The sequence below is a fragment of the Lacerta agilis genome, chromosome 12, assembly GCF_009819535.1.
Source record: "Lacerta agilis isolate rLacAgi1 chromosome 12, rLacAgi1.pri, whole genome shotgun sequence".
NCBI lineage: Eukaryota > Metazoa > Chordata > Lepidosauria > Squamata > Lacertidae > Lacerta > Lacerta agilis.
In genome coordinates this window covers 54,712,395-54,739,132 of record NC_046323.1, presented here as the reverse complement: position 1 = coordinate 54,739,132, position 26,738 = coordinate 54,712,395, and the positions used below count along the sequence as shown (strand labels likewise).

At 47.8% G+C, this 26,738-nt stretch overlaps 1 protein-coding gene across 1 annotated transcript in view; it reads right to left on the bottom strand.

Annotated features, from left to right (window-relative positions):
* KRBA1 (KRAB-A domain containing 1) overlaps positions 1 to 26,405 on the bottom strand; it is a 40,078-nt gene extending 13,673 nt beyond the window's left edge. Inside the window, exons 1-6 of the mRNA XM_033166054.1 lie at positions 26,197 to 26,405; positions 25,953 to 26,085; positions 4,438 to 4,591; positions 2,663 to 2,767; positions 1,280 to 1,369; positions 299 to 451 (exon numbers count right to left, since the gene is read on the bottom strand). Of these exons, the coding sequence (XP_033021945.1) occupies positions 299 to 451; positions 1,280 to 1,369; positions 2,663 to 2,767; positions 4,438 to 4,591; positions 25,953 to 26,085; positions 26,197 to 26,405 (844 nt within the window). The remainder of the gene's footprint in view (positions 1 to 298; positions 452 to 1,279; positions 1,370 to 2,662; positions 2,768 to 4,437; positions 4,592 to 25,952; positions 26,086 to 26,196) is intronic.
* Positions 26,406 to 26,738: the final 333 nt, after the last annotated feature.

Genomic DNA, 26,738 nt, shown 5'->3' with positions numbered 1-26,738 from the left:
TGGAAGAGGGAGCAAGTTTGTTTTCCTCTGCTCTGGAGGGCAGGACTCAAACTCATGTCTTCAATTTACAAGAAAGTTACAACTAAACATCAGGAAGAACTCTCTGTCAGTTAGATTTTTGAAGGGACTCCCGGGGAAGGTGGTGGACTCTCCTTCCTTGGAGTTTTTTAGCAGAGGCTGAATGGCCATCTGTCATGGATGCTTTAGCTGAGATTCCTGCATTGCAGGGGGTTGGGATAGATGACCCCTGGGGGTCCCTTCCAACTCTACCATTCTATGATTCTGTGAATTCGCTCACCACTGCTGGCTGGCGCCTCCTTGGCAGGAACCTCAGCTTCCATGGCGTCCGGGGTGAGGTCTCCGGCGGCCTTCGTGTGTCCGTAGAGAAACTCTGGGATTTCCTCCACCAGCTTCATGAGAGCGCAAAGGTGGAGGCTGCTGGGATGCTCACCTGTTTGGGAAGCAGGGAGAAAAAAAATTCACCTTTTATTTCCACGGACAGGGAAGATGAAGTCCTCTTCTATCAGGTACACACAGCAAATTTTGACGCTGTATCTGAAAATGAGAGCTGCTTTACAATTGAGCTCTATTTATGGGGGTGAAAAGGGGATTTTCCACCAAGCCGGCTGAGATAGGGATCATTTCCCCATGCAGCATGGCTCATTCACACGAGCAGCCTACAGCACTTTCTCCATCAAGCTAATGTAACCCATTCTGGGCACCCCAGTTTAAGAAGGATGTTGACAAGCTGGAGCGTGTGAAGAGAGGGGCAACCAAGATGATCAAGAGTGGCTGGGGAAACCAGCCAGATGTGCGGTGTATAAACAATAAATTATTATTATTATTATTATGGAAACCAAGCCTTATGAGGAACGGTTGAAGGAGCTGAGGATGTTTAGCCTGGAAAAGAGGAGATATGAGAGCCATCTTCAAATATCTCAAAGGCTGTCACACGGAAGATGGAGCAAGCTTGCTTCCTCCTGCTACGGAGGGTAGGACTCGAACTCATGGCTTCAAGTTACAGGAAAGGAAATCCCAACTAAACATCACGAAAAACTGAGGGCAAGAGGCATTTGATGGTGGAACGGCTCCCTCAGAAGGCAGTTGACTCTCTTCCACTGGAGGTTTTTAAACATGAGGCTGGATGGCCACCTGCCAGGGGTTCTTCAGCTGCGATTCCTGCACTGCAAGGGGGTTGGACTAGATGACCCTGGGGGGACCCCCTTCCCAAGTCTACGGTTCTGTGATTCCAACACTCCATTCCTCTTCCCACTCTTACCGTCCTGGTTGCTAGCTGGGGTCAGGCAACTCTCTCCCTCCTCATCCAGGTCCTCCAGGTCCCAGGGTCCCTCCAGCTCGGATGCGTCCTCTGAAAAAAGGAACGGTTCCCCTAAAGCAGAAAAGAAAGCCTAAGGGAGCTTCCCTCAATCTGGTGGGCTTCATACGTTTTGGACTGCAGTTCCCCTGGCGCCAATCTGGGAGCAGCGCCGTCGGAAGCCGCTTGGGCACCCGGAGTGGCAAACCTGGGGGCACCCAGGGGCAGGGTGTTGCTCCGTAGCGCACATGCGCAGCTACATGGTAAAAAGCCCCTCTCTGCAGCTTGCTCACAAACCTGCTTGGGGCATTATTTGCTTCTTCCGGCTTGGGTGGAGGCGAGAGGCAGGCCCGAGCCGGAAGAAGCAAAGCGCGTGCCGACCGAGCAGGTGAGCGAGCAAGCCAGCCGCCGCCAAGCGAGGCTGTTTGCTGGGCAGTGGGGCTCGGATTGGGAGTTGCGGGGGGGGGGGCGCTGAGTGTCACCCCCTCCAGGGTGGCACACGGGGCGGAACTCCCTCAACGCACCCCCTTGCTCCGCCCGTCTGGGAGGCTCCTCTATGTCTGTCCTTTCTACGGGGCGGAGGGGGGAGGGGGGAGGCTTTAAAAATAATCCTAGCGCCATTTTGCTTTTTAAAAAAATAAAAGAAATATATAATGAAGGGATATATTTGTAACCCAAGTCTCCCCCGCTGCCACCCGTCTTGGCAAAGAACCCAGCTCTGGCAGGGGCTGGTTCCCAGAAAAAGCTCTTGAAAGGGAAACTACCCACAAATCCCCTCCAGCGTGGACTGGAACTAGCGTTAGACTATGGAACTCGCTGCCACTAGAGGCAGCGGTGACCAACATGGATGGCTTTAAAATAGGATGGGACAGATCCGTGGAGGGGAGGGCTATTGACGGCTGCTAGTAAGGACGTCTCTGCTCTACCTCCACAGTCAGAGGCAACAATGCTTCTGAATTTCAGCTGCTGGAAACTGCAGGAGTCCTACTTGCTGGTTTCCCACAGGGATCTGGCTGGTTGCTGTAAGAACAGGATGCTGCATTAGAGGGGCCTGATTCCAGCAGGACACTTCCTATGTTCTTATGTTAACCTGCAAACTAATGGGGTTTTTCATTATTTGAGGCTGAAATGGACCTCTGCTCTCTGGGGCTTACTTGCGAGTAGGCATTATAGACGGACCTTGGCCATGGGGACGGGAATAGCTTGTTGAAATAAATGCTATTTTAAGTGACGTAGGTTTTTAATCCCTTGCCAAAAAATAGCGGAAAAACAATGTCCCGGCACTGTTAAAGGTTTCTGATGCTGTTTGTGTTGTATTTTCTTCCACCACGGAAAAGGATTTCTTACCGCTGGCTGTGTCCTCCCCATCAGCCCCGCCAAGATTCTGGTCCTCAATATTTCCTTCCGGCTGATTGATGAAGGATGACAACTCCACCAGAGGAATAGAACGGCCTGTTTGCAAAGCAGAAAGGGGGAGGGGGCTAAATTTGAAACTGGGAGCTCAAAGCCAAGTTACACCTAAGGATGCCAGTAAGGTTTTCTGGGACCAGGAACAATGTATATTTGGGGGGGGGGGAGTATTTGATCCCCTGCTAAATTTGCCCGTTTGCCCTCTGACGAAGTAATGACCAGTCCTTAATTTTAATGGTAGGTTTATTGTAGCTGTGAGAGACAGAATAACCTTACAGGGGGAAAAAATCGTGAAAAATTAGATATTTGAAGCAGAACTAGTTTGTTTAATTGGCTTTAGCTAGATGATGTTAGATAAAATAGTATATAAGAAGAGATGTTATAAATGGCTTAGGAATGTTTAGAAATGTTTAAGGTTATGTTGTTTAAGTAATGAATTATATATGATTAGCCAGTATGTTAAAGTATATTAAGAATAATAGTGAATGTTTAGAAAATAGTTACAAAATTACCAACGTATATTTGTATTGAATGCAGTCGAGAGATCGGGGGAAGTCCCCCAAAGAAGATCTGAAACTAGAACTAAACAATGATTTTGTTTTTCAATGTTTTTGTTTAGGTATGTATAAGTTTTCTTTTGTTATTTTTTATGTTTTTATAATGTGTTTGATGTTTTTTTATGTTTTGTTAATTTTGTTTCTTTATTTGTATGATGTTTTTGTTGTTTATTGTAGAAAATAATAAAATCTTATTAAAAAAAAAAAACCTTACGGGGAAAGGCACGTTAATAAATCAAAATAATTGCAATAATGACCATAACACTCCCATTTGTTCAAATGGAGCATATGCAGGAGGAATGTCCAGCCAGATACCTGGGAAAAACTCTGGGAAAAATGACTTGAAGTTCACAGCATGCTATTCTTTGAAGGAGAACTACTTGAAAATGATTTACAGGTGGTGTTTAACTCCGAGTAGACTTGCAAAGATGTACAAGACAGAATCAGGCAAGTGCTGGAGATGCGAAGAGGTGGAGAGAATTTTGTTTCATATGTGGTGGACTTGTAAAAGGATAAAAAAATGTTTAACAGTACTTTAAAAAAAACAACAACGGAGTCCTTTCTGTTGAGGATAATACAGACTGAAATTCCCAGGTGTCAAAAAAGGTTATTTATGTGTGCCACTACTGCGGCCCGTGTTTCGTTAGCCCAAAAATGGAAAATGAGCGAAGTCCCAACTGAAGAGGAATGGAAACTTAAGCTGAATGTTTATTGACTATATGGGAAATAACTGGATTACAGCTGAAAACGGTGGCATCATTAAGATAAATTCAGCAGTGTAAAAAAAGTTTCGATGGATGCAATAATGGAATGCTGAGTGATATAGTCTGTGTAAAATATGCAGGGATTTATGATATGCAAAATGAACCATGGAAATAGAAGAATGGAAGTCACTGATATATTAAGGATGTAAAAATGAGTACAGTAAATTGTAAAACAGAAAATTTAATAAAAGAGAGAGAGAGAATGTTCAGCAGGATTGGGCCCTCTGCGCCTCTCCTATGCAACCAGCCTCAATGGGTCCCAAATCCATTATATAATGGCGGGGAGGGGGTTCTGCTTGTCTCTGTATCCCGCGGGACACAGGGGCCACCCCAAAACAAGGGGGCAGGGCAGCCCTTTCTGCAAGGGCGATGGCAGCACGCGAGGCCTTACCCACGGAAAGAAGCAGCGTGAAATTCTCCAGCATCACTTCCTGGTGCAGATCCTTCTGCCACCCGTCCAGCATGGACCACTCCTCGCGGGAGAAGCTGATGGCGACATCCTCTAAGGTCACCTCCTGCCGCGGCGCATCAACCGGGGTGGGGGTCTGTGGGAGAAGCAGCCTCAATTAACCAAGATGCAGAAGTCAAATGGATGCATGAAGGGGTTAAAACCATAGAGCAAGGTGTCCTGCCAGGCTTAGCGAATAAACCCACTTCCCCTCACCTGGGAAGGAACCAGGTAATCGGGTCTTTGCTCCCTCCGCAGTCAGAAGCTCAACCTGGGAAGTGGTTCGAGATGGTTGCGCCAAGCTCATTCGGCTAGAAAAGCGAGATGAGTGCCACAACCCCAGAGTCATCCGCGACTGGACCTAATGGTCAGGGGTCCCTTTACCCTTACCTTTTACAACCGTAAAACGAGCCGGGTCCTAAAAACACACACCTCAGGCATCAGAAGCCGGGTTCTAGAGGTGTGTCTTCAGCATCCTATGAAAGCTGTGCAAGGAAGGTTCCAGGTATACCTCTTTCGGGAGGGAGTTCCACAGTTTAGGGGCCGCCACAGAGAAGGCCCTGCCCTGGGGGGATGCCCCACTGTGAGCCTCTGAGGGAGGAGAAATTATTGAGAGGCAGCACCCAAAAGGGTCTGTAAGGAAGGAGGATTCTGGAGGACAAAGCCTGCATCACTTTGCTTCAGGGAACGAAGTCGACCCGAGTGTTCCATTCTCACACAGTTCCATAACTGCCACCTTGGGGACAGCATCATTTAATTGGTTCCACGGCAGTTGGCAAAGGCAAAGGAGGCCGGAATGTTTTGCCACGTGAATCAAATCTCTTTTTTATTTTTAAAATTCTCTTTTTAAATAAATTTATTTATTTGGTTTTTCAAGTTAAATTTTTACAATCACAAACATACAACATAAAAACAAGATTCCAAAGAATCTCCTGGACTTCCCTCCTCCCCTTTGTGGCTCCTATTATTACCGGTAATCGTTTCCTCCTGCATCTTTTATGACAATCCAAATCTTTTACTTTTTTTTTTTATAAGAATTTATTGACCTTTTTCTTATAACAACATATACCCACACCCACACCTACAATTAAACAAATACAAAACAAATAATTGATAAAACAAATACAAACAGTGTCAAGTTTTCTTGTTGCATCTTTTCTTTAAAAAGAAAATTTCTATTTCCATATCTTGACCATTGACTTCCCCTGCCCTTTCTCCTTCGAGTTCATATCCTTAATCTATTTTATAACCATTTCTCCTGAAATTCAAATTCAATTATATAGTTACACACAATTATATATTCAACATTTAACTAACAATGCATTCTCGTAATAATATCTCATCATAATTCTTCTTCCATTGAAATCTTCACCAATCATTTATATCATATCTATCTCTTCTATCCTTTAAACTGCTGCTAATAACATAGTAACTCAAAATATCTCCTTTCATATTCAAACAAAAAATAAAACAGAAAGATTGTTGACAGTATTCACCCTCCGATTTCAAAATTCCATGACAGGCTACCTCAAATTTTACTTAGTGTTTCACCCCACACCCCCTCTGTCCATTATTCTTCTCCTGGTGGCCTCAACACTGAATTTCCCTGTGGCTTCCCTCTCCAAGCGTCCACAGATCCAGGCACAGTCCAAAACTCTCCTTGCCACGAGCTCCAGGATGTCCATCTCGTCGTCTCTCAGCTTCTCCGGTTCTTTGTAGCATTCCTTTTCTTCTTGTAAAAACCATAATTCTCTGTCCCTGGCCCCCGAGCTCACACCTCGGGGACTGGATATAACAAATCTTACCGTCGCCTTGGGACTGCCACCCCCAAAAGGCGAGTTTCTTCTCCGAAGTAGCTCACTCATTTCTCTCCATCTTCCCAGACATCCTCTCAGCTCTTTGGCAAGACTTTCTTCCAAAGTGTTAAAAGTTTTAAAAGCCTCCTCTGTGGGCAATTGGTTCTCTTTCAGACCCCCACACAAGACTTTGACTTTCCTGTACAGCAGTTCCACCTTCAAAGCAGTGAGCCTCTGTTCGTCCGTTAGTCCAGAGTTCAGTACCAGTTCAAGGACGAAGCCCAGCATACTGGTAGAGGGGGAGGAAGTGGGTATCAAATTTCTACTCCTGCCTCTCTGTTCATCGCCATTTTCCTAAACTGGAGCGCAGATACCGCAACTTTAAATGGAGATATTTTCCACTAATTTACTTCCCAAGAAAAAAGTTTGCCAATCTCATGTATCAATTTTAAGCACATTGTAGCAGTCCTGTAGCAGCAGTTGCTCAGATTGGTTAGCTTCTTTAACTCGAAGGGAAGAAGGCAGGCTGCCTTTCTCCTTCCCCCCGGATCGTTCCAAAAGCTCGATTTCTGGTCAAATTAGTTACTCACGACCACCGGGTTCCTTTGGCTCCATTCTTCAAAGGTAGAACTAAGACGCTCACCGCGGGCTTTGTCGCCGCATTTGCATCCCGGTTGGGGCATATCCCCGTAAGCCCGGCTCCGTTGTCCCTTCACCCCCACTCCCCCTTTACAGGGGGGGCAAGGGAAGGGTTCGGAGCCTCCGTGGGCGCAGCCGGGGAGCCCAGGGTGCGGGACGCTCTTCCCGCACCCCAACCGGAGCCCCGCTTTGCGGTTGCGGGGCTCCTAACCCCCGGGATGGATCGGGCGCCTCGCAGCCGAAGCAGCCCCGACCACCCGCTATGGCGTCGCCAGCCGGAAGTCCGACAATCCAAATCTTTTACATCTCCATTATATCCAAAATTCACCATGAAACTACAAGCGTTATTCAAAGACAACCCGAAGCAACTGTTTAAGGATGCATATCACAAGGCGAGAAGATATTAATAATTGGAATATATGCACTGAATGAAATAAAAACGTGGATCAAATCTCGATGCAATGATGGGGTTGGGCTTGATGACCTTTGGGGGTCCCTTCCAAGGCAGCTCTGAATTTTCTTTTTCAAATGATGGACTGGCTGTGATTGGTTACTAGTTAAACATCTGGCTAGTTCAGAGGACAACCTTGAGCTCGGTTAAGATCTTTGAGAACTTAAAGAAGAAAAGTCACTTGATCCAGGAACAGTCCACATCTATTTTGACCTATTCCTGCCTCTTTTTCTGAAGGGTGACACAGACCATTCATAACATAGGGATATTCTTCACAGCCGTGAGCGGGGCAGGGCGGCGGGGGAAGCGAAAACAAGTGACAACAATTAACTACAGCCTTGTTCCCTGCTCCTGCTCAGGCGGCACAGAAAAAGCATTTTTCTTCCTGAAATTCATTTTCATCGTGCAGATCAGGATACAGAATGCAGAATACAGTAACCTGGAGCTCTCCAAACTGTGTGTCGCGACACGTCAGTGCAGTGGTTTTCAGCCAGTGTGCCGTGGCACCCTGGGGTGCCTTGAAAGATGGCCAGGGGTGCCATGAGCAACTCTGGGCTCTGTCTCTCTTTCCTTCCCTCCCTCCCTCCCCTGATGCCCTCTTGCATCTCTGCCTCCCAAAGCCTGCAATAAACCCAGATGCCAACTCTGCTAAACCCGGACAACACCATTACTGGCCCCAACAACATCAAACATACCATCTCAGGACTATTTAATTGCTCATCTTCCAACATTGTGTATGCAATCAAATGCCAACTGTGCCCTTCAGCTCCCTATATTGGACAAACAGGCCAAACCCTACGCCAAAGGATAAATGGACATAAATCTGCAATCAGGAATCACAAGACAGAGAAACCAGTAGGAGAACACTTCAATCTCCCAGGACATTCTATAAAAGATCTCAAAGTAGCTGTCTTAATACAAAGAAATTTCAGAAATAGACTGGAAAGAGAAGTTGCTGAATTGCAACTCATCACCAAACTCAAAACCACTGAGAGACCTGGTCTGAACAAAGACATTGGATTCTTATCTCATGATACATGACAAAGCTTTCTTTAGCCATCTCACCCCTTGCTTTTTCCTTTAGGACTAATTGCAGTCGTTAACAATCATCAACAGGTTTTCCCGCACCCATAAGCCAATCCCCCATTCCCACCCCCCTTCTGAGTAATACCCCTCCCCACTCTCCCACTATATATAAGGGTCTGGTGACTTCTGTTCCAGTGTATCTGAAGAAGTGTGCATGCACACGAAAGCTCATACCAAGAACAAACTCAGTTGGTCTCTAAGGTGCTACTGGAAGGAAATTTTTTTAATTTTTAATTTTGTTTTTCCCAAAGGCTTGCATGGCTGTTTGTTTCAGCAGCCCTGGCTACAAAAGCTCCCCAGGTGAATGGTGCCTCTGGGGCTGGCCAGAGTGTGCTTCCCAGGCCCCTGTGGGGCAGTGTGAGGAGGCACCTCTCTTTGGGACAGAGGGGACAGCTCAGAAAGTGGGGCAACAGCAATGGCTGCCCAGAGGACTCCCAAGGAGAGGGGAAAGGAGGCTGAGGGAACACTCCACAAGGGAGGGTGTTTGTAAAAGGGTGAGAGGCTGCCAGCTCCGCAGACAAGGGGTGGCATAACTGGGCTCCTGAGTCCCACAGGGGCGCTTCAGAAAATATGTACTTGATCAAGGGAGCTATGGACCCCAAAAGGTTGAAAACCTCTGCATTAGTGTGTCGGCTGCAGTGTTTCGGTTTGTTGCGCCAACACTCCTCCCAGGGCAGGGAAGGGGTTAGTTTAACCTCCGGTTTGCTAGTGAAACTGAATAACTGTGTCACGAAATGATGCATGTTTAAAAAGTGCACCACCAACGTGAAAAGTTTAGAAAGCTGTGCAGTAACGGGTAGAATTCTACAGGATGCAGTATTAACGTGTGAAAACAGTCAAGATCCGAGGATCGCCAGGTGGAGACGTCAGGCGCCATCCTGGCACCTGGGCATCTTCCCTTGGTGGCGGGTGGCCAATATGTAGGTGCAAAATGCGCCTGGCGCCTGGCTAATTTCGAACACTGCTCCTGCATAGATTAACCATGTGCTGGGTGGAACTTTCTTTCACCAGTCCTGAATCTCGCAGCCTTCAGCTTCGCGGGACGTCCACAGAGTCACGAGAGAGGGAGAGGAACTTTTCCGCTGTGTCGTTCTGTAAACTCCTATCATGTCACCTGAGCGAGAGCCCCAAATGCCAGCACGAGGCAACGAGATCCGAGCAGACGGGTTCTGCCTTCCTGGCGTGATTAGAGAAGGCAACCTGTTATCAATCGAAATAACAAATGTGTCCGCAAGGACGGAAGACATTCGTTGGCAGGCCAATTCTTCCGCGGGCGGTTCTATCCCCACATCATCCCTCCTGACAGGTTTTTAAAGCTGCCAGTCACCATCAGAAGCTCCCCTGCAGGAAACAATTGCTGGCCCAGATGCTCCACAGTCCAGGAATTAAGCCAACAGTTGGGAACTTGGGGGGGGGGGTGTCAAGGCGTTTCACCGCCACCTCGCTTCCTGCCACCTGCATCGCCCGCAGGAACTGGCAGAGCTTTGCCAGGTAAAAGACCACCTGTTGGAAATGTCAGCCCTTTAAATAGAGCACCCATCCTTTGAATGGCAAAGACAGCGGCATCTGGGGGGGCCAGAGGGGAAACAAATGCATCTAATTTATATCATGACAATTGGTTATGGTTTCCCCAATTGTCTTGATTATCCTTTTTAATGAGGGTGAAAGAGGAGAGCGCAAAATATGGTCTGAAGCTCAACATCAAAAAAACTAAGATCATGGCCACTGGTCCCATCACCTCCTGGCAAATAGAAGGGGAAGAAATGGAGGCAGTGAGAGATTTTACTTTCTTAGGCTCCATGATCACTGCAGATGGTGACAGCAGTCACGAAATTAGAAGACGCCTGCTTCTTGGGAGGAAAGCAATGACAAACCTAGACAGCATCTTAAAAAGCAGAGACATCACCTTGCCGACAAAGGTCCGTATAGTTAAAGCTATCCGTTTTCCCAGTAGTGATGTATGGAAGTGAGAGCTGGACCATCAAGAAGGCTGATCGCCGTAGAATTGATGCTTTTGAATTATGGTGCTGGAGGAGACTCTTGAGAGTCCCATGGACTGCAAGAATATTAAAACTATCCATTCTGAAGGAAATGAGCCCTGAGTGCTCACTGGAAGGACAGATCCTGAAGCTGAGGCTCCAGTACTTTGGCCACCTCATGAGAAGAGAAGACTCCCTGGAAAAGACCCTGATGTTGGGGAAGATGGAGGGCACAAGGAGAAGGGGACGACAGAGGACGAGATGGTGGGACAGTGTTCTCGAAGCGACTGGCATGAGTTTGGCCAAACTGTGGGAGGCAGTGGAAGACAGGAGTGCCTGGCGTGCTCTGGTCTATGGGGTCACGAAGAGTCGGACACGACTAAACAACAACAAATTCTTTTTAAACAGTCTGCAAAGCTTCACCCCAATGTTAGATCCTTTAACAGGGGTCCATAGATCCTGGCACAGCTTGGTAGACACAAGAAGAGCCTGCCGGATCAGGACATTGGCCCACCTAATCCAGCATCCTTTTTTTGGTTCCGGATGCACATGGGAATCCTGCAAGCAAGATCTGAGCACAGGAGCAGCTCTCTCCTCCTGGGGTTTCCATCCACTGGTGTTCAGAAGCATTGCCACCTCTGACCACGGAAGCAGAGCAGAGCCAGCATGGCCAGGAGCCTTCGACAGCCCTCTCTTCCATGCAGTGTCCCAAATTAGCCAGGCGCGTTTTGCTACTGGCGCTGGTGCAATTGCGACTACGTGGAGATTTCTGGGCACCAGGCTGGTGAGCACAATTTAGAAACTTCTGCCTTAGTCCATAGTTAATTCCGTTTCCCTTTCCTTCTGTTTGTGTTTCTCCTTCTTGCATACTGGGACGAGTGAACTGTTGTCAAGGGCAAGCAGGAGTCAAGCAGTGTAGTTGAGATTGTAGAATTGTAGAGTTGGAAGGGACCCTGAGGGTCATTTAGTCCAACCCCCTGGCAAACGAGAAATTCCGTTGTGGCGACTGCAACCTAGATTCAAGCTGGCATTTCAAGAAGGATACTGACAAGCTGGAAGGTGTCCAGAGGAGGGCAACCAAAATGGTCCAAGGCCTGGAAACGATGCCTTATGAGGAACGGCTTAGGGAGCTGGGTATGTTTAGCCTGGACAAGAGAAGGTTAAGGGGTGATATGATAGCCATGTTCAAATATATCAAAGGATGTCATATAGAGGAGGGTGAAAGGTTGTTTTCTGCTGCTCCAGAGAAGCGGACACAGAGCAATGGATTCAAACTACAAGAAAGAAGATTCCACCTAAACATTAGGAAGAACTTCCTGACAGTGAGAGCTGTTCAACAGTGGAATTTGCTGCCAAGGAGTGTGGTGGAGTCTCCTTCTTTGGAGGTCTTTAAGCGGAGGCCTGACAGCCATCTGTCAGGAATGCTTTGATGGTGTTTCCTGCTTGGCAGGGGGTTGGACTGGATGGCCCTTGGGGTCTCTTCCAACTCTAGGATTCTATGGTGCCTGGCTTATACACCTGAGTTTCTAGCACTGCCTCCTTGAATTTGTCTAATCCTTTTTCTTTTTTTTTTAAAGCCATCCATCTTGGGGGCCACCCCTGCCTCTGTCCTGTGGGAGGTAGTTCCACAGCTTAACTATGCGCTGCCTGAAGACGGACTTCCTTTTATGTCCTGAATCTTCCGGTATTCAGCTTCATGCGATGCCCACGCGGTCTGCTGTTAGGAAAGAGGGAGAATGATTTTCGCCGTTCCAATTTTCCATGCCGTACAGAATTCTACAAATGTCTATCGTATCGCCTCTTACCCGTTGTTTCTCTGAACGGAAAAGCCCCAGGTGCCGAAACCTTTCCTCATAGGACAGTCCCCTCCATCCCCCTCGACCGTTTTGGTACCCGCCTGCGAGACAGGCAACACACAGCGATAGCCATGCACTTCTTAAGAAAGCTGCTGCTTGTTTACCATTGCATGTGCCCCCTTCTACAAATAATATTATTATTATTAATAATAATAATAATAATACCCCAATTCCACCTTGGAGCCTCTGTAAGCACTCAAGACGCAGCCGGGAGTTTTTTGCTGCAGCCTAGCGATCGCTTCCCTCGGTGATGCCTGCTGACGTCTCCTTGCCAAGCTCGTTTCCCGTCTCCCTGGGGACGGCACACGGCTGATGTGAGAGCTGACGCATCCTGGCACAGCATAGGTGGCATTCTCAGTTCCGAGGAGTCACTTTTTTCGAGGTCTTAATTCCAGGAACCTCTTTGGCTCGGCTCCCGGAGCGGTGCATGACAACTGCCGAGGGTGCCCTGGTCACCTAAGGGTGACACCTAACGTGCGAAGAAATGCGTGTTTTGATTGCAAGGGGGCACGGGATGACAGCCTTTCCTCTCTCACCTGCAGGGAGAAATCTGCCCCGAAGGTCCTACGCCCAGCCCCGCTCTTTGGGTACAGCAGCAGTTCAGGGGTGAGGAAGGAAGAGAAATGGCTAGCAGCGGGGTGAGCTGTCCACCTCTTTGCAATAATTCAGCAGCAATTCAAGAACGGCTGGATCCGGTCAATATAGTACCACTATATTATGCTCTGGTCAGACCTCACCTGGAATATTGTGTCCAACTCTGGGCACCACAGTTCAAGAAGGATACTGACAAGCTGGAATGTCCACGAGTGAGTGACTGGCCCAAGGCTTCATAGCAGAGTGGGGAATTCGAACCCTGCTCTCCCAGGCCCTAGTCCAACAACACTCTGACCACTGCACCACACTGTCCCCTAATTTAACCATTCCAAACCACACCAACGCTGAAAAGATCCGCTACAGGCTGCAAGTGATCTCAACAGAAACCTGGGCAGATCTGTCGCTAGCCGTTTCTCGCAAATCAGGAACAGTTACAAGGTGGGGCAGAAATAGTTTGCATCCGTCCGTCGGCTGTCAGTCTTGAGCCTGTTTAGTCAAAAAGGCTGACCCTTTCGTACACAAACACACCGCAGCAAAGTTTTCCCCATCTGTCGCTCCCCCTTTTTAACAAGCGATTGTTTTAACAAGGGTAATACAGGTGAAACTCGAAAAATTAGAATACCATGGAAAAGTCCATTTATGTAAGCAATTGTTTTCATTAGCTACTGGAGTTTAATATATGAGACGGACTCATGACATGCAAAGCGAGATATGTCAAGCCTTTGCTTGTTATAATTGTGATGGTTTTGGCGTCCAGCTGATGAAAACCCCAAAGTTGAGATTGTTAATTTGGGGTTCTCATCAGCCGTGCGCCATAATCATCACAATTATAACAAATGAAGGCTTGACATATCTCGCTTTGCATGTCATGAGTCTATCTCATCTATTAGTTTCACCTTTTAAGTTGAATTACTGAAAGAAATGAACCTTTCCCCGATATTCTAATTTTTCGAGTTTCACCTGTAAGTTGCTGGGCCACATCACAAAAGTATCCCCCAAAAATTCCCGAGAAATTGTGAATCTGTAATGCCCATTTTAAAGCAACCTTGGAAAAGCTCCAGAATTCAGGTTTTGCAAAGAAGCCAAATCTGTCCTCTACACAAAAACGACTAGAAAAAAACTAGCCTCTGTCTTGGTGGGATTCTTGCAATCGGAGACACATATCTTGCAGAACCCAACTATGGGAACTGCGGAAAGTCGGACAACAAAGGAATCAACTCTCCCTGGGGTGAAAGGCTGGAGTTCACCGAGAGGCGACCTGCCTTATACTCATCAACCGAGGGTTGATTTTTAACCTAAGAGGGGCTAGGGGTCACATCTCTCTGGAAGCTGTTTTCTTTGCTGGGGAAAGCGTTTCCTGCAACCTCAAGTGCACAGGCACTGAGGCAAAGGCTCTCTGCACGTGCTCAGACACGTTCTGGCCTGAATCATAAATGCACATGCTCCAGGCAGTACGTATGTTTGGTGATGAAATTGGCTCCCAGGCTACGTTTGGTGGAGTCTAGAACAGGTCAAGGCTTTGACAGCAGGCCTTGGCACAGCTCAGTCATCCTGTGTCGGGGTTTGGGTGCTGGAGCTCCTCGTGCACGGCCTCAGACTGGTTATGCACGAGGTACCAGTTGCGGGGAAAGCGGCCAGCGTTCCGCGTGCTTTTGAGCACGGTCGCCGGCCAAGCCTCACAGTCTGAAGGATGATGAGTAAGCCAATTGAAGACTCTGGTGGTGTGTGAGTTCCTAATTGCCTTCTTTAATGAAAAGTTGCCTCGTGAAATAAAATATATACCCTGACTCTGAATAGGCGGACCAAATTAAAGAAATTAAATTTTTTACTTTACTCCCCCCTTTAACCCCAAAGGAAGACAGACACCGGTTGTATCTTTAGTGGCTTCGGCAGAACCCGCGTAGGCTCGTCCCCTAAGCTAAGTTCTCCTAAGCTTAAAGACCCTGCGCGCCCAATCTTCCGCGAGGCTAACTAAATAAACTAAAACCGAAATATCTTCCGCGGGCCTAACCCTAGGCTAACCTAAAAGAACCTATCTAAAACTAAAACCGAATGATCTTCCGCGATCTAACTCTAACTAAAGAAAAACCCATCCAACCCATCCAGCCCGCTCCTAGTCCCTTAAACTAAACTTGACTTCAACTAAAACCCAACTAAAAGAACATGAACGAACTCCTCTGCCTAAGCGGGGTGCCTCTGCCTTTTATTAGGGAACAAACGTGACATCATCATTAGTACTTTAACCAATAAAATCACTGTTGCTGCCCTCCAAAAAGGCGGGAAGCAAGTTTAACGCTCATTAACAACTTTGAACATGACCGGATCTACAAAATAAAGGCGGATTAATCTCATAAGTGAACCACACTATTCATTCATGCTTTCACTTTCGCTTTTACGCGCAATTATACCAAAAGTAGACCTTGAAAAACTTATAAAATAACCAAATAAATGTGAATCCATGGCGGATCCGTGAAACGTATTCCGACATATCATCTTTCTTTTTTTGTTTTAAATTAAATTATTTTTGATTTAGTTATATAAGAAAAGAAGGTTAGAGATATAATAAGCATTTATCTGACACAAACATTACCATTTGTTTTGATATAAACCTTGACATGAAAAGGCAAACGTCGACAATGCCGACAGTGTCCACGCCAAAGTCTACATCAAGACTGTGATATAAACACTAGCAACATCATCAACATCCATCCCTTTCATCGGAGGAAATATTTGTACAATAATGTAGCAATAAAGTCATGAAAATAACAAACCACTAGCCGAACATAAAAAGTGATCGATCCGATACACTGTAAACCTTTTAGGCATATATAAATACTTCAATATGTAATGTAATACAACAAATCATCTCATAAGTATGTATACTTTCGCGTGCAGCGTAAAACAACAAATTACTCCCCAAACACAAGAGAGGACCTGATGCAGGTCCAAAATTAAAAATAACGGATAACGACTGCCCAAACATAAGAGAGGTCCCGATCCGGGACCCAAAATTAAAATATAACAAGAGCTGGGGCTACATAGCCTACCCAGACCCCTCCCCCATTTTTTTTTATTTTTTATTTGGAAAACTGAGGAAAATGGATAAGGTAACGGAAAAGGGTTGTGGCTCTGAGGCTACAGAATCGAAGGAACTTTCAGGAAGGCAGATTCTGGACTTACCACAGCGACCACAGGTAACGGGGAACTAGGGTCCGATTCCAGAGAGGGGATTTAAGGCACCTAAGTACAAGTGGTTTTCGCCACAAGAGGGGATTTAAGCTACCTACATAAAGGTGTCCCAGCCAGGATGAGGATTTAAACCATCTACGCAAGGGTTTCCAGCGAAACGAAATGGGAATTAAACCAACTACATAAAGGTCTCCCATGAACAGCAGGAAACAAGGTGAAGGGAAAAGCTGGGAACCTGGTTTACTGCCAAAGGTAGCATATAGAGGGGAATTTTTTCAAAGAAAAAAGGGGTACCAAGAGGGTAGGACACCACCAGACTTGACATATATATCTTGAACAAATCCGAGAATGACCAATACTTTGACCAAAGGAAATATTTTCAAATAAAGTATATAAATGTTACCACATTTTGAATTACAACTTTTGCAAGCACAACGAGGAGATTTAGGATCATTGAAATAAAACATATAAGCATGAATATGTCTATGACTAGAACTGCACAAAGACAATGTTTTGACCTTACATAAGCATTTCCATATCATCAAAATTGTGACACTCTAAATGGGAACCATTTCAGAAAAGCTTTGTATATATAAACATCCATATCATCAATTACCAAGCTATAAGGAAAACACATGTAACATGCGAGGCGGATATTTCAAGAAGCATACAAAGGTAAATATGCAATTTTTACAAGTACAATATAAAGTATAAGACAGGTTTAAAACTGCAAAATGGTGTTGGAGAGGAGGATGAAGACGATGAATGAGTTGCCGGTCGTCTTCTTCTCCGACTACACACGACCATGTAGAAGAAATAGTCCTGGAACTCAGGAAAAGTTCATGGAGCTCAGGAAAGTACTGAAACATTGAGTTCTGAAGAACCAACAATACCTGTAGAAGAAAGAAGGTTAAGCAAGCAAATCAAGGTGATCTGCTAGTGAATGCAGGTAAGAGAATAACTGGAACAAATCCAGGCAGCCAGGAACCAAAGGCCACCCAGAGGCAAACAAAAGGCATAGGTTGAGGATAGTTGAAGAGTTGCTGCATTTGACAGGAAATTGAGAAGTTAGCGAGTAGCTAACAACCAGAGTTAGACATCACAGCTTGCAATGAAAAGGGAGCATTGGATTTCACGCAAAGTTTGTCCAGCGTGTCTTCTAGAGAGGAATGAATGTTGAACGCACAAACAGGCGTGAGAGGTAAGGGTTTTTTCCACAGAAGCAAGGACAGTCCTCCGCCGAGAGGATTAAGCAACAAAGGGCTGTCGTTGAAAATGCAGGCTGGCAAGTACCACGCAGGGCTACATGACTTGACTTTCAGGTGAAGAGTTCCTTGCGGAAGACAGTACTTCTGAGCACAAGGAGGAACCGTCTGAAGAGCCTGTAGTAGAGTTCTTGGTTGATGCAGGAAAAGATACTCCAGAAGAATACCTGAGGAGACGCGGAGCATATTTGCAATCAGGTAGAGAGCAACAGAAAGCAGGTGAAAAGGGTTTGCGGTTTTGGTTGGAAACAGGTATGCTGCAAGAAGTGATGGCAGCGATCCGTAGACACGGTGAGTACCATTCAGAATCAGCCAACAGAATGCCCATGCGAAAGACAGCACGGAACATAGCAAGGAACGTCCCATGGTTGGCGATTGGATCACTAAGACAAGGGAAAGTTTCAGCGGCGTGAGAGTGCTTGAAGATGCTGCTGAACAGAACTTGTAGACAGGAGAATTCACCTTACCAAGCAGTGAAACTTTCCAGGAGAACTTTGCAATAGGCTTACTGCAAAGGACAGTTTTGGGACTATCAAGGGAACGCTCTAAGGTCAATGACTGTGGAGCTTTATCCATGAGGTACTGACGGAGAGTAAAGGGTTGCATGCGATTCTGGTGTAGCAGCTCTTTGATTAGGGCCTCTGCTGCAGCGAGCTTTTCTGACGTCAGCGCCCATTGGTCGACCCATACAGGGGGTCCTTCCTTCCATGTGAGTGGAAGAGCATGTACTGGCGCTGATGCAAAGGCCCACATCAAAAATGCGTATGGACAACAGTTCTTGCTTTAGACAATAAGTCTCTACCCCAAAGGGTGATAGGCACATCCATAACAAGTGGACGGAGCTGCACCATGGAGCCTGAGTCTGACTGGAAGGTAATCGGATGCACGCTCTGGTGGGCGGGTTCGAAACCTCCGACTCCGAAGACTTCCTGGGTGACAGTCGTTGCCCATTGGTCAGGCCAATCTTTTCTGGCGATCACTGTGACATCTGCGCCTGTATCAAGAAGACCCTTGATCTTTCGTCCACCCATTTCTAAGACGAGATGAGGGCGTTCTTCTGTAATCTTGATTAGCGCCATTGCTGCCTGAGGAGGCAAAGAGTCTACAGGAGCTGTAGGTGTAGAAGTAAGCAAATAGAGTCTGGCAATTTCTAAACCTTTTGTTAGAACACAAGGAACAGTTGAAAATCCTGGAATCAGCAACTGCGATGAATCTGTGATTCGAACTAGGCCTGCAGTCAGCGTGACTGTGGCAGGGAGGCGATCCATCCTAGGCAGAATAAGGCAAATCGAAGTGTCTGGGAATGGACCACGAATGGATGTTGGCAATTGCTGAGCAAACCATGGATTTGAAAAGTAACAGTCCTCTGTTAAGAAGAGTGGTATACCTGGGACAGAAGAAGCTTCTTGTTCTTCGTTAGCAGTGTCTGAAGACATCTTTTTGGCTTCAGGTTTTTTGCACTGCTGAAGTTGGCAACTCTGAAGCTGCTTGGCGTTGAGTTGGCAAACTTGAGGTTCTTCCGTTGGTAAGAGTTGCTGACGCTGTTGAACCTGCTGGCATTCAGTCAGTTGTGCATCAAACTGACAGGATGGAGCTTCTTCTTTGACACAAGACAGTTGAAGTTGTTGTCCATGATAATTGTTTGGTTGTGGCGGGTTGAGCTTAAAAGCTGGAGGTGACACAAAGGTGTGGACATTGTTAACTGGAGTGATGTTTAAACTTCCACAAGAGAGAGCTGTCTCACTTGCTTGCATTCTTTGGCCACATGGAAAGTGATCATCAGCTGGGTTGCTACCTGGATATTGCTGTTTCATCAAGGGCAAATGTCCTTCAATGACAGATTGACCTTGACTCAAAGGTGAGTAAAGCTCAGGTGCTGCGAGGTTGACCTCAGTAGGATGTTTTCTCAACGTTGAAGGCAATTCTGCGATCAAAGACTTGACTGTGATTGCTTGTTGTGAAGCAGGGGTTACATCAGCAGGAACTGAAGGGCGGTCAGCAGAAGGTGAACTGAATGCTGTGTTCTCTACTGGAACCCTTTGAATAGGTAAGGCAGATGATGAAACCTCTGGAACCTGAATGTTTGATGAGGTCACATCTTTTCTCTGGACATCTGAAGAGTAGATATCTCTCTGGATCACTCTTTTTTCCTGATGACCTGGATAAGGAGTAGCGTTGTTCACCTTTCTGGGACGATTGACCTTCATGATGTTCTTGAACTTGCACCCTATTGTTTTACCGGGGCCGGGGCGCGGCCCGCAGAACCGTTTCCCTGAACTGGAGATGAGGTAGGTGATGTGTTTTGTGGATTCAAGCGACAATCGTTCGCCCAATGAAATCCTTTTTGACAGATAGGACATCTCTCTGGTGGCTTGGCAGAAGGCCTTGGCGTTGTTGTGCACTGCGACCTGAAATGCCCATCGCCTCCACACCCATAGCACTTCTTGACTGGCGTAGAGCTGTCTTGACGTGGCATCTGTACCGCAGCTGCCAAGAGCTGTGCTTTGTAGGAGTGGGTACCAACATTCTGGCAGACGCGTAGCATCTCAGTCAATGTGGCATCTGGACGAGCTGCAACTGCTGTTAGGGCATTCTTGCAGTCATCATTAGCATTTTCAAAGGCAAGTTGTTTTGTCAGCATGTTTCTGGCATGACGATCTTCTATCTGGCGTTCCACTGCAACAATCAGGCGATCCACGAAGTCCCCATAAGGCTCTTTTGGACCTTGCCTAACTGCAGCGAATCCTGATACTGAGCTAGCATCTGTGCGATTGGGTAGTCTGCGCCAAGCTTTGACTACAATGTCTGCTATGGTGACGAGTGCAGCATCAGGTATGGCTAGCTGTTGATTGAGATTGGAGTAATGTCCTGATCCTGTGAGCATATCTTCTGTGGCAAGTGGCGTTGCACGTCTGGCTGCTACTTCTTTCCACTCTTGCAGGCACAGAAGAGCATCTGTAGGCGACAGGAAGGTGCGAAGTATCAACTTCCAATCAGATGGCAGAAGTCTACTAGTGGACAGTCCTTCAAGTAAACTTCTAGTATAAGGAGCTTGAAGTCCATTTTCGCGTATGGCTTTTCGTAGTTCACATAGTGTTTCAAAAGGAATAGCTTGATATCTTGCAGGTTGTCCTCCATTGGCACGAATCACTGGAAAGATGTGCATTGGATCAGCACTAAAGTCTATTTGTCCCAAAGCTGCTTCCAAAGCTTGAGTTCTGCAGATGGGTTGCATTGCTGTTGGATCTGTAGGTGGCATCAGTGAGTTTAAATCTTCTTGATGCTTTCCAAATGATGGGCCACTAGATGGCGCTAAAGAGTCTTTGACATCTGGATGCCTTGAAGATGGCTGACTATGAAAACAAGATGGCTGACTTGAAGTTGGATGAAGACAAGATGGCTGACTTGGAGTTGGATGAAGACAAGATGGCTGACTTGGAGTTGGAGCATAAGGTTGTTGGCTCTGTACTGCAAGTCCTGGCATCTGGATCATCATTGTTTGGCTTTGCTCTTGTCTTGGAATCTGCATTGGCATCGGAGGTGCTGAAGGGTTGGTAAATTGCTGTTGTGCTGCTTGCATTGAAGCTTGGATTGCTGTTGATTGGAAGTCAGCTTGCTGCAAAACTGGAGCTGCTGGCTTGAGCGCGGCCTGCAGGGCAGCAGGGTTTGCTGGCAAAAAGGCTGCTTGCTGCTGCTGCTGCTGGATCGCTGGCAAAAGCGCGGCTTGCGATGGAGGAAGCGGGACCGTTGCTTGGAGCGAGGTCCGCGGCTGCTGCTGACTTGAGATCGCTGGCTGGTAAAAGGCCTGCGATGACTGCTGAGCGACTGGCGGTGGGGCAGTCCGCGGCGGGGCTTGAAAGGCCGACGGCGTCTGCTGCACCGGCACAGGCGGCAATGAATCTGGCAACGACAAATTGGACAAGGGCGAGTGCGTGTACGACAACGGGGCCTGAACTGGCTGCTGCGAGGGGGCCGAAAATGGCACAACCGCAAGCGGCAGCACAGGGGCACTATTAAAAGCAGTATTTCCCAAATTCACTGTTCCATTAAGCAAAACATTTCTTGGAGCGATCTGTTGAAAGCAGTTTCTTACTTTGCTCCATACTAATTGTACAGGAATTCCGATTTTCGGGTTGGCCATAAATTCTAACCCGATCCTTTCCCATGAAGCTAAATCTTTCGTTCCCTCCTTAGGGACCCAGGGACAAATTTCCCCAATGGTTTTAACTAAAAGCTCTACTTCTGATTCAGAGACAGGGTGACCATTTCTTTTCAAAAGGTACAATAAATCTTCACAAAATTTTACTTGAGCAGTTGAGAGTGAGGAGCCCATTTTTTAAACACTTTTCCAAAACTTTTCCTCCCCCACCCGTAGGCTTCTACTAGGGGACACCGGTTCTACCCGTAGGCTTTAACCGAAAAACCTGGCACCCGTAGGCTTTAGCCAGAAAACCTCCGCCCCCACCCGTGGGCTACTACTAGGGGCTACCGGCCCTACCCGTAGGCTTTGACCGAAAAACCTGGCACCCGTAGGCTTTTGCCAGAAAACCTTTCCCTCCCACCCGTAGGCTTTTTCGGGAGACACCGGCCCTACCCGTAGGCTTTGACCGAAAACCCTGGCACCCGTAGGCTTTTGCCAGAACCCTTCCCACCCGTAGGCTTTAGGGAAGACCTTATCCTGCCCGTAGGCTTACACTAAACTCCTTGCCGCTCTACCCGGGGACCCCTTGGGGCAAAAATACACGCGCGCAATTTCTATTTACAGTACTTTGGGCAAGCGGTGGATTCGCGCTACTGCAGCGAAATCCTGGATAAACCGGGCCGTTATACCTCACCTCTCAATGTCTGTTTCCGAGCCACTTCCGATATGTTGCCTTCAACCGGAGTCTTCGTGGAAGCGATTTTTGACTACGCTTTGCCTCACACGGGGCACCACTTGTCGGGGTTTGGGTGCTGGAGCTCCTCGTGCACGGCCTCAGACTGGTTATGCACGAGGTACCAGTTGCGGGGAAAGCGGCCAGCGTTCCGCGTGCTTTTGAGCACGGTCGCCGGCCAAGCCTCACAGTCTGAAGGATGATGAGTAAGCCAATTGAAGACTCTGGTGGTGTGTGAGTTCCTAATTGCCTTCTTTAATGAAAAGTTGCCTCGTGAAATAAAATATATACCCTGACTCTGAATAGGCGGACCAAATTAAAGAAATTAAATTTTTTACTTTACTCCCCCCTTTAACCCCAAAGGAAGACAGACACCGGTTGTATCTTTAGTGGCTTCGGCAGAACCCGCGTAGGCTCGTCCCCTAAGCTAAGTTCCCCTAAGCTTAAAGACCCTGCGCGCCCAATCTTCCGCGAGGCTAACTAAATAAACTAAAACCGAAATATCTTCCGCGGGCCTAACCCTAGGCTAACCTAAAAGAACCTATCTAAAACTAAAACCGAATGATCTTCCGCGATCTAACTCTAACTAAAGAAAAACCCATCCAACCCATCCAGCCCGCTCCTAGTCCCTTAAACTAAACTTGACTTCAACTAAAACCCAACTAAAAGAACATGAACGAACTCCTCTGCCTAAGCGGGGTGCCTCTGCCTTTTATTAGGGAACAAACGTGACATCATCATTAGTACTTTAACCAATAAAATCACTGTTGCTGCCCTCCAAAAAGGCGGGAAGCAAGTTTAACGCTCATTAACAACTTTGAACATGACCGGATCTACAAAATAAAGGCGGATTAATCTCATAAGTGAACCACACTATTCATTCATGCTTTCACTTTCGCTTTTACGCGCAATTATACCAAAAGTAGACCTTGAAAAACTTATAAAATAACCAAATAAATGTGAATCCATGGCGGATCCGTGAAACGTATTCCGACAATCCTGTCAAGAAAATGCATGGCGAACCCCAAGAAAGCTATGATTGCAACTGCTGCACAGCACGGGGTTGGACTAGATGACCCCCTGGTGTCCCTTCTGACTCCGCAATTCTATGATTCTGTGAAAAGCAGGCCAGGAAAGAAAAAGGACTCCCAGGTGGTAATAGGGGCAACATGGAAGAAGTTTATAACGTTATGCATGGCAGGGAAAAAAGATTTTCTCCCTCTCTCAGAACACTCAAACTGGTGGACAAAAGTGGGATATAAATGCAACGGATAATGAAAAATAAAAATGTTGCTGGACGGCAGCACTCATTATCCTCAGGTCAGCAAGGATGGGACTCTGGTCCAACAACATCTGGGGGTCCAAGGTTGAAAGGCAGCTGTCTCAGGGCACCGTCTTAAGCAGGTTTACTCAGAAGCAAGCCTCTCTGTGGCCAATGGGGCTTATAGCTGTCACTGCAATCCTGCTTGCTCAGGAGTAAATCGCACTGAGCTCAAGGGAGCCCCATCTTCGGGTATCAGTGGGGAAACAGACCAAACTAGCCCAGTTGGAACGGAAAAGCACAACTCCATCATGTTACAGGGTTTGTTTGTTTTTTAAGAGAGAAAAATATTCAGGAGACCAGAGATTTAATGGGACGCAGGTTCAGATCCAGCACAGAACCATCCCGTAAAGAACAACACTATTCCCCAACCTTTTTTGGCCACCAGCCCCTGGCTCCATAAACTCATCCCCAATGCCCCACACCCTGCCCTTTTAAAAAAACATTATTTAGAATTGCGGTTTGCGAAACCCACAAAGGAAGACAGCAACAGCACAACATTCCGACGAGTAACGCTTAATTGCACATTCATCCAAAATCCAATTTAAGCTATGATGTTTGAATAATGCAACAAAGCTGATGCCTGAGATCGCTCAGTCGGTAGAGCACGAAACTCTTAATCTCAGGGCCGTGGGTTCGAGTCCCACGTTGGGCAAAAGATCCCCACACTGCAGAGGGAATCCCTCAGGGGCTCCTTCCAGCTCTATGATGAGTTTGATCTGCTGAGGTCAGCTTTCGGGAATCTGGTAGCCACTTAAACCTCCAGCAGCGCACGGAAATGCCGTTTACCTTCCCGCCAGAGCGGTACCTATTTATCTACAACTCTGGGGTTGCAGCGCTCATCTCGCTTTAATGGCCAAGGGAGCCGGCGTCCAGCTTCCGGGTCATGTGGCCAGCATGACAAAGCCACTTCTGGCAAACCAGAGCAGCGCACGGAAACGGCGTTTACCCTCCTGCCGGAGTGGTACCTCTTTATCTACTTGCACTCTGACGTGCTTTCAAACTGCTAGGTTGGCAGGGACCGAGCAACAGGAGCTCACCCCATTGCGGGGATTCAAACCACCAGCCTTCTGATCGGCAAGCCCTAGACTCTGTGGTTTAACCCACAGCGCCACCCGTGTCCACACATAAGAACAGCGTATATTTTAATTTGTTTATTGCATTTATATGACACCTTTTCCTCCAAGGAGCTCAAGATGTAGTTATTCCCCTCATCATTTAACCTCCAGAATAACCCTGTGAGGCAGGTTGGACTGACAGACAGAGGAAGTGACTGGCCCAAGGTCACCTAGTGAGCTTCACCATGGAGTCAGGATTCGAACCCTGGTCTCCCAGGTCCCAGTCTTACCATTATGCCACATGTACTGACTGTGGTGCCTAACTGGGGTTTGATCCTTTGGAGACCTCCCATACCAAAGAGGCAGTGTAGTGCAGTGGTTAGAGTGTCAGACTGGGAACTGGGAGACCAGGGTTCAAATCTCGACTCAGCTGTTAAGCTCACCAGGCCACTGTCTCTCCGCCTAACCTACTTCACAGGGTTCTTGTGAGGATAATGTGGGTGAGGGAGCATCAGGAGCTATCTATTAGGGATAGCTCAGTTGGCAGAGCATGAGAATCCTAATCTCAAGGTCATGGGTTCGAGCCCCATGTTGGGCAGAAGATTCCTGCATTACAGGGGGTTGGACTGGATGACCCCTGGGGTCCCTCCCAACTCTATGATTCCAGGTCAGTAGTGAAGTTTCTCTGTCTGGCATGCAGAATGTCAAACCTTCAATCCCTGACGGCATCTCCGGGTAAAACTAAGACTCTGGAAAGCTGGGGAACACTTGTTGCCAGCCGGATCTGCCTCGCAGGGTTGTCGTGGGGGTTAAATGAGGACTAAGACCTGGCAGAGAGCAGGGTTCAAATCCTACCCCACATGGCCAGGACGCTCCGTGGGTGCACCCTTGGGCCACGCAGGGTTGTTGTTGCGAGGATAACACTGGGAGAACCACGCGCACCCCCGGGAGCTCCTTGGAGGAGAAAGCAAATGCACGAAATATATAAGAGGCGACGGAGGTTTTGCAAGGGAAGAAGGAGACCCTTTGCCCAAACCGGCGCAACAGGGCTCGTTTCGGGGAGCAGCGCTGCTCCACCCGCGGCTCCCCCCTTCGCCCTCCCGGGTCTCTCTGCCGCCCATTGGGGACACCCCTCACCTGCCAAGTCCGGAGCGCCCGTGGAAGTTGCATGCATGGCACCGCGTTGCAATTGCATTGCATTGCGCTCCATGCGACGTCTGCACGCGTGCATTGCCTTGCATGTCTGCAAGGGGGTCCCCGTCCCCCTCCGCGGTCAGAATAATGCGTCCCCGCCTCCGGCACGGATGCAGCATTGCAAAAATTAAAAATAAAAAACCGACGCAGCCATACCTGGGGGGCAGCCTCCGCCTCCGGAGCTCGTCCAGCGCCGACTCTGCGGGGATCCTCCCCGGGCTCCATCCTGCTCTCCGATCTCCGCGGGGGCGCAGGCAGGCTGCGCGGGGTCTGCGCGGAAGAGCCGCCGCTGCGCTCATTCCATCGCAGGGAGAGCTTCAAACAAAACGCCCGGCGCAAGCCCGGCCCGCCAGGCGACGCTGGGAAACGTAGTTCCGCGCACTAAGGGCGAGGGGACTACGGATCCCGGCAGCCCCCGCCGCCGCCGCCGCCTCCCGGGGATGGAGGGCGAGAGGCCGGGTGGATGGATGAGTGGCAGAAGCTCAGGCGGCCGCCAAGCCCTGGCCGAGAGCCCGGGATGCGCAGGCAGGAAGGGCCTCCCCGAAGGAGGAGGGAGGCGGCGCACGGGGGTCTCGCATTCGCAGAGCGCGAGGGAACCCCAGGGGTCATCTAGTCCAACCCCCCCCCCCACAAAAACAATGCAATGCAGGAATCAAAGTCAGTGCCGGATTTACATATCAGCTAAACAAGCTATAGCTTGGGGGTCCCCAAAAAAATTAAAGGGGAAAAAAACTGGATGTACATTTCCAAAATATAAGATAAAACAAATAAAATAAAACCTACATGCAGCAACAGTGTTTGGTGTTGTGTAGGCTCCTATGATGTAAGTCATGGACCCTGCCTGCTCCCCAAAATATCACTGGTTTGCTCCTTTCTATATATAGGGTGCCTACATTCTGCATGGACTGGTTGCATGGCCACATGTGCAAATGGCTTGTGATA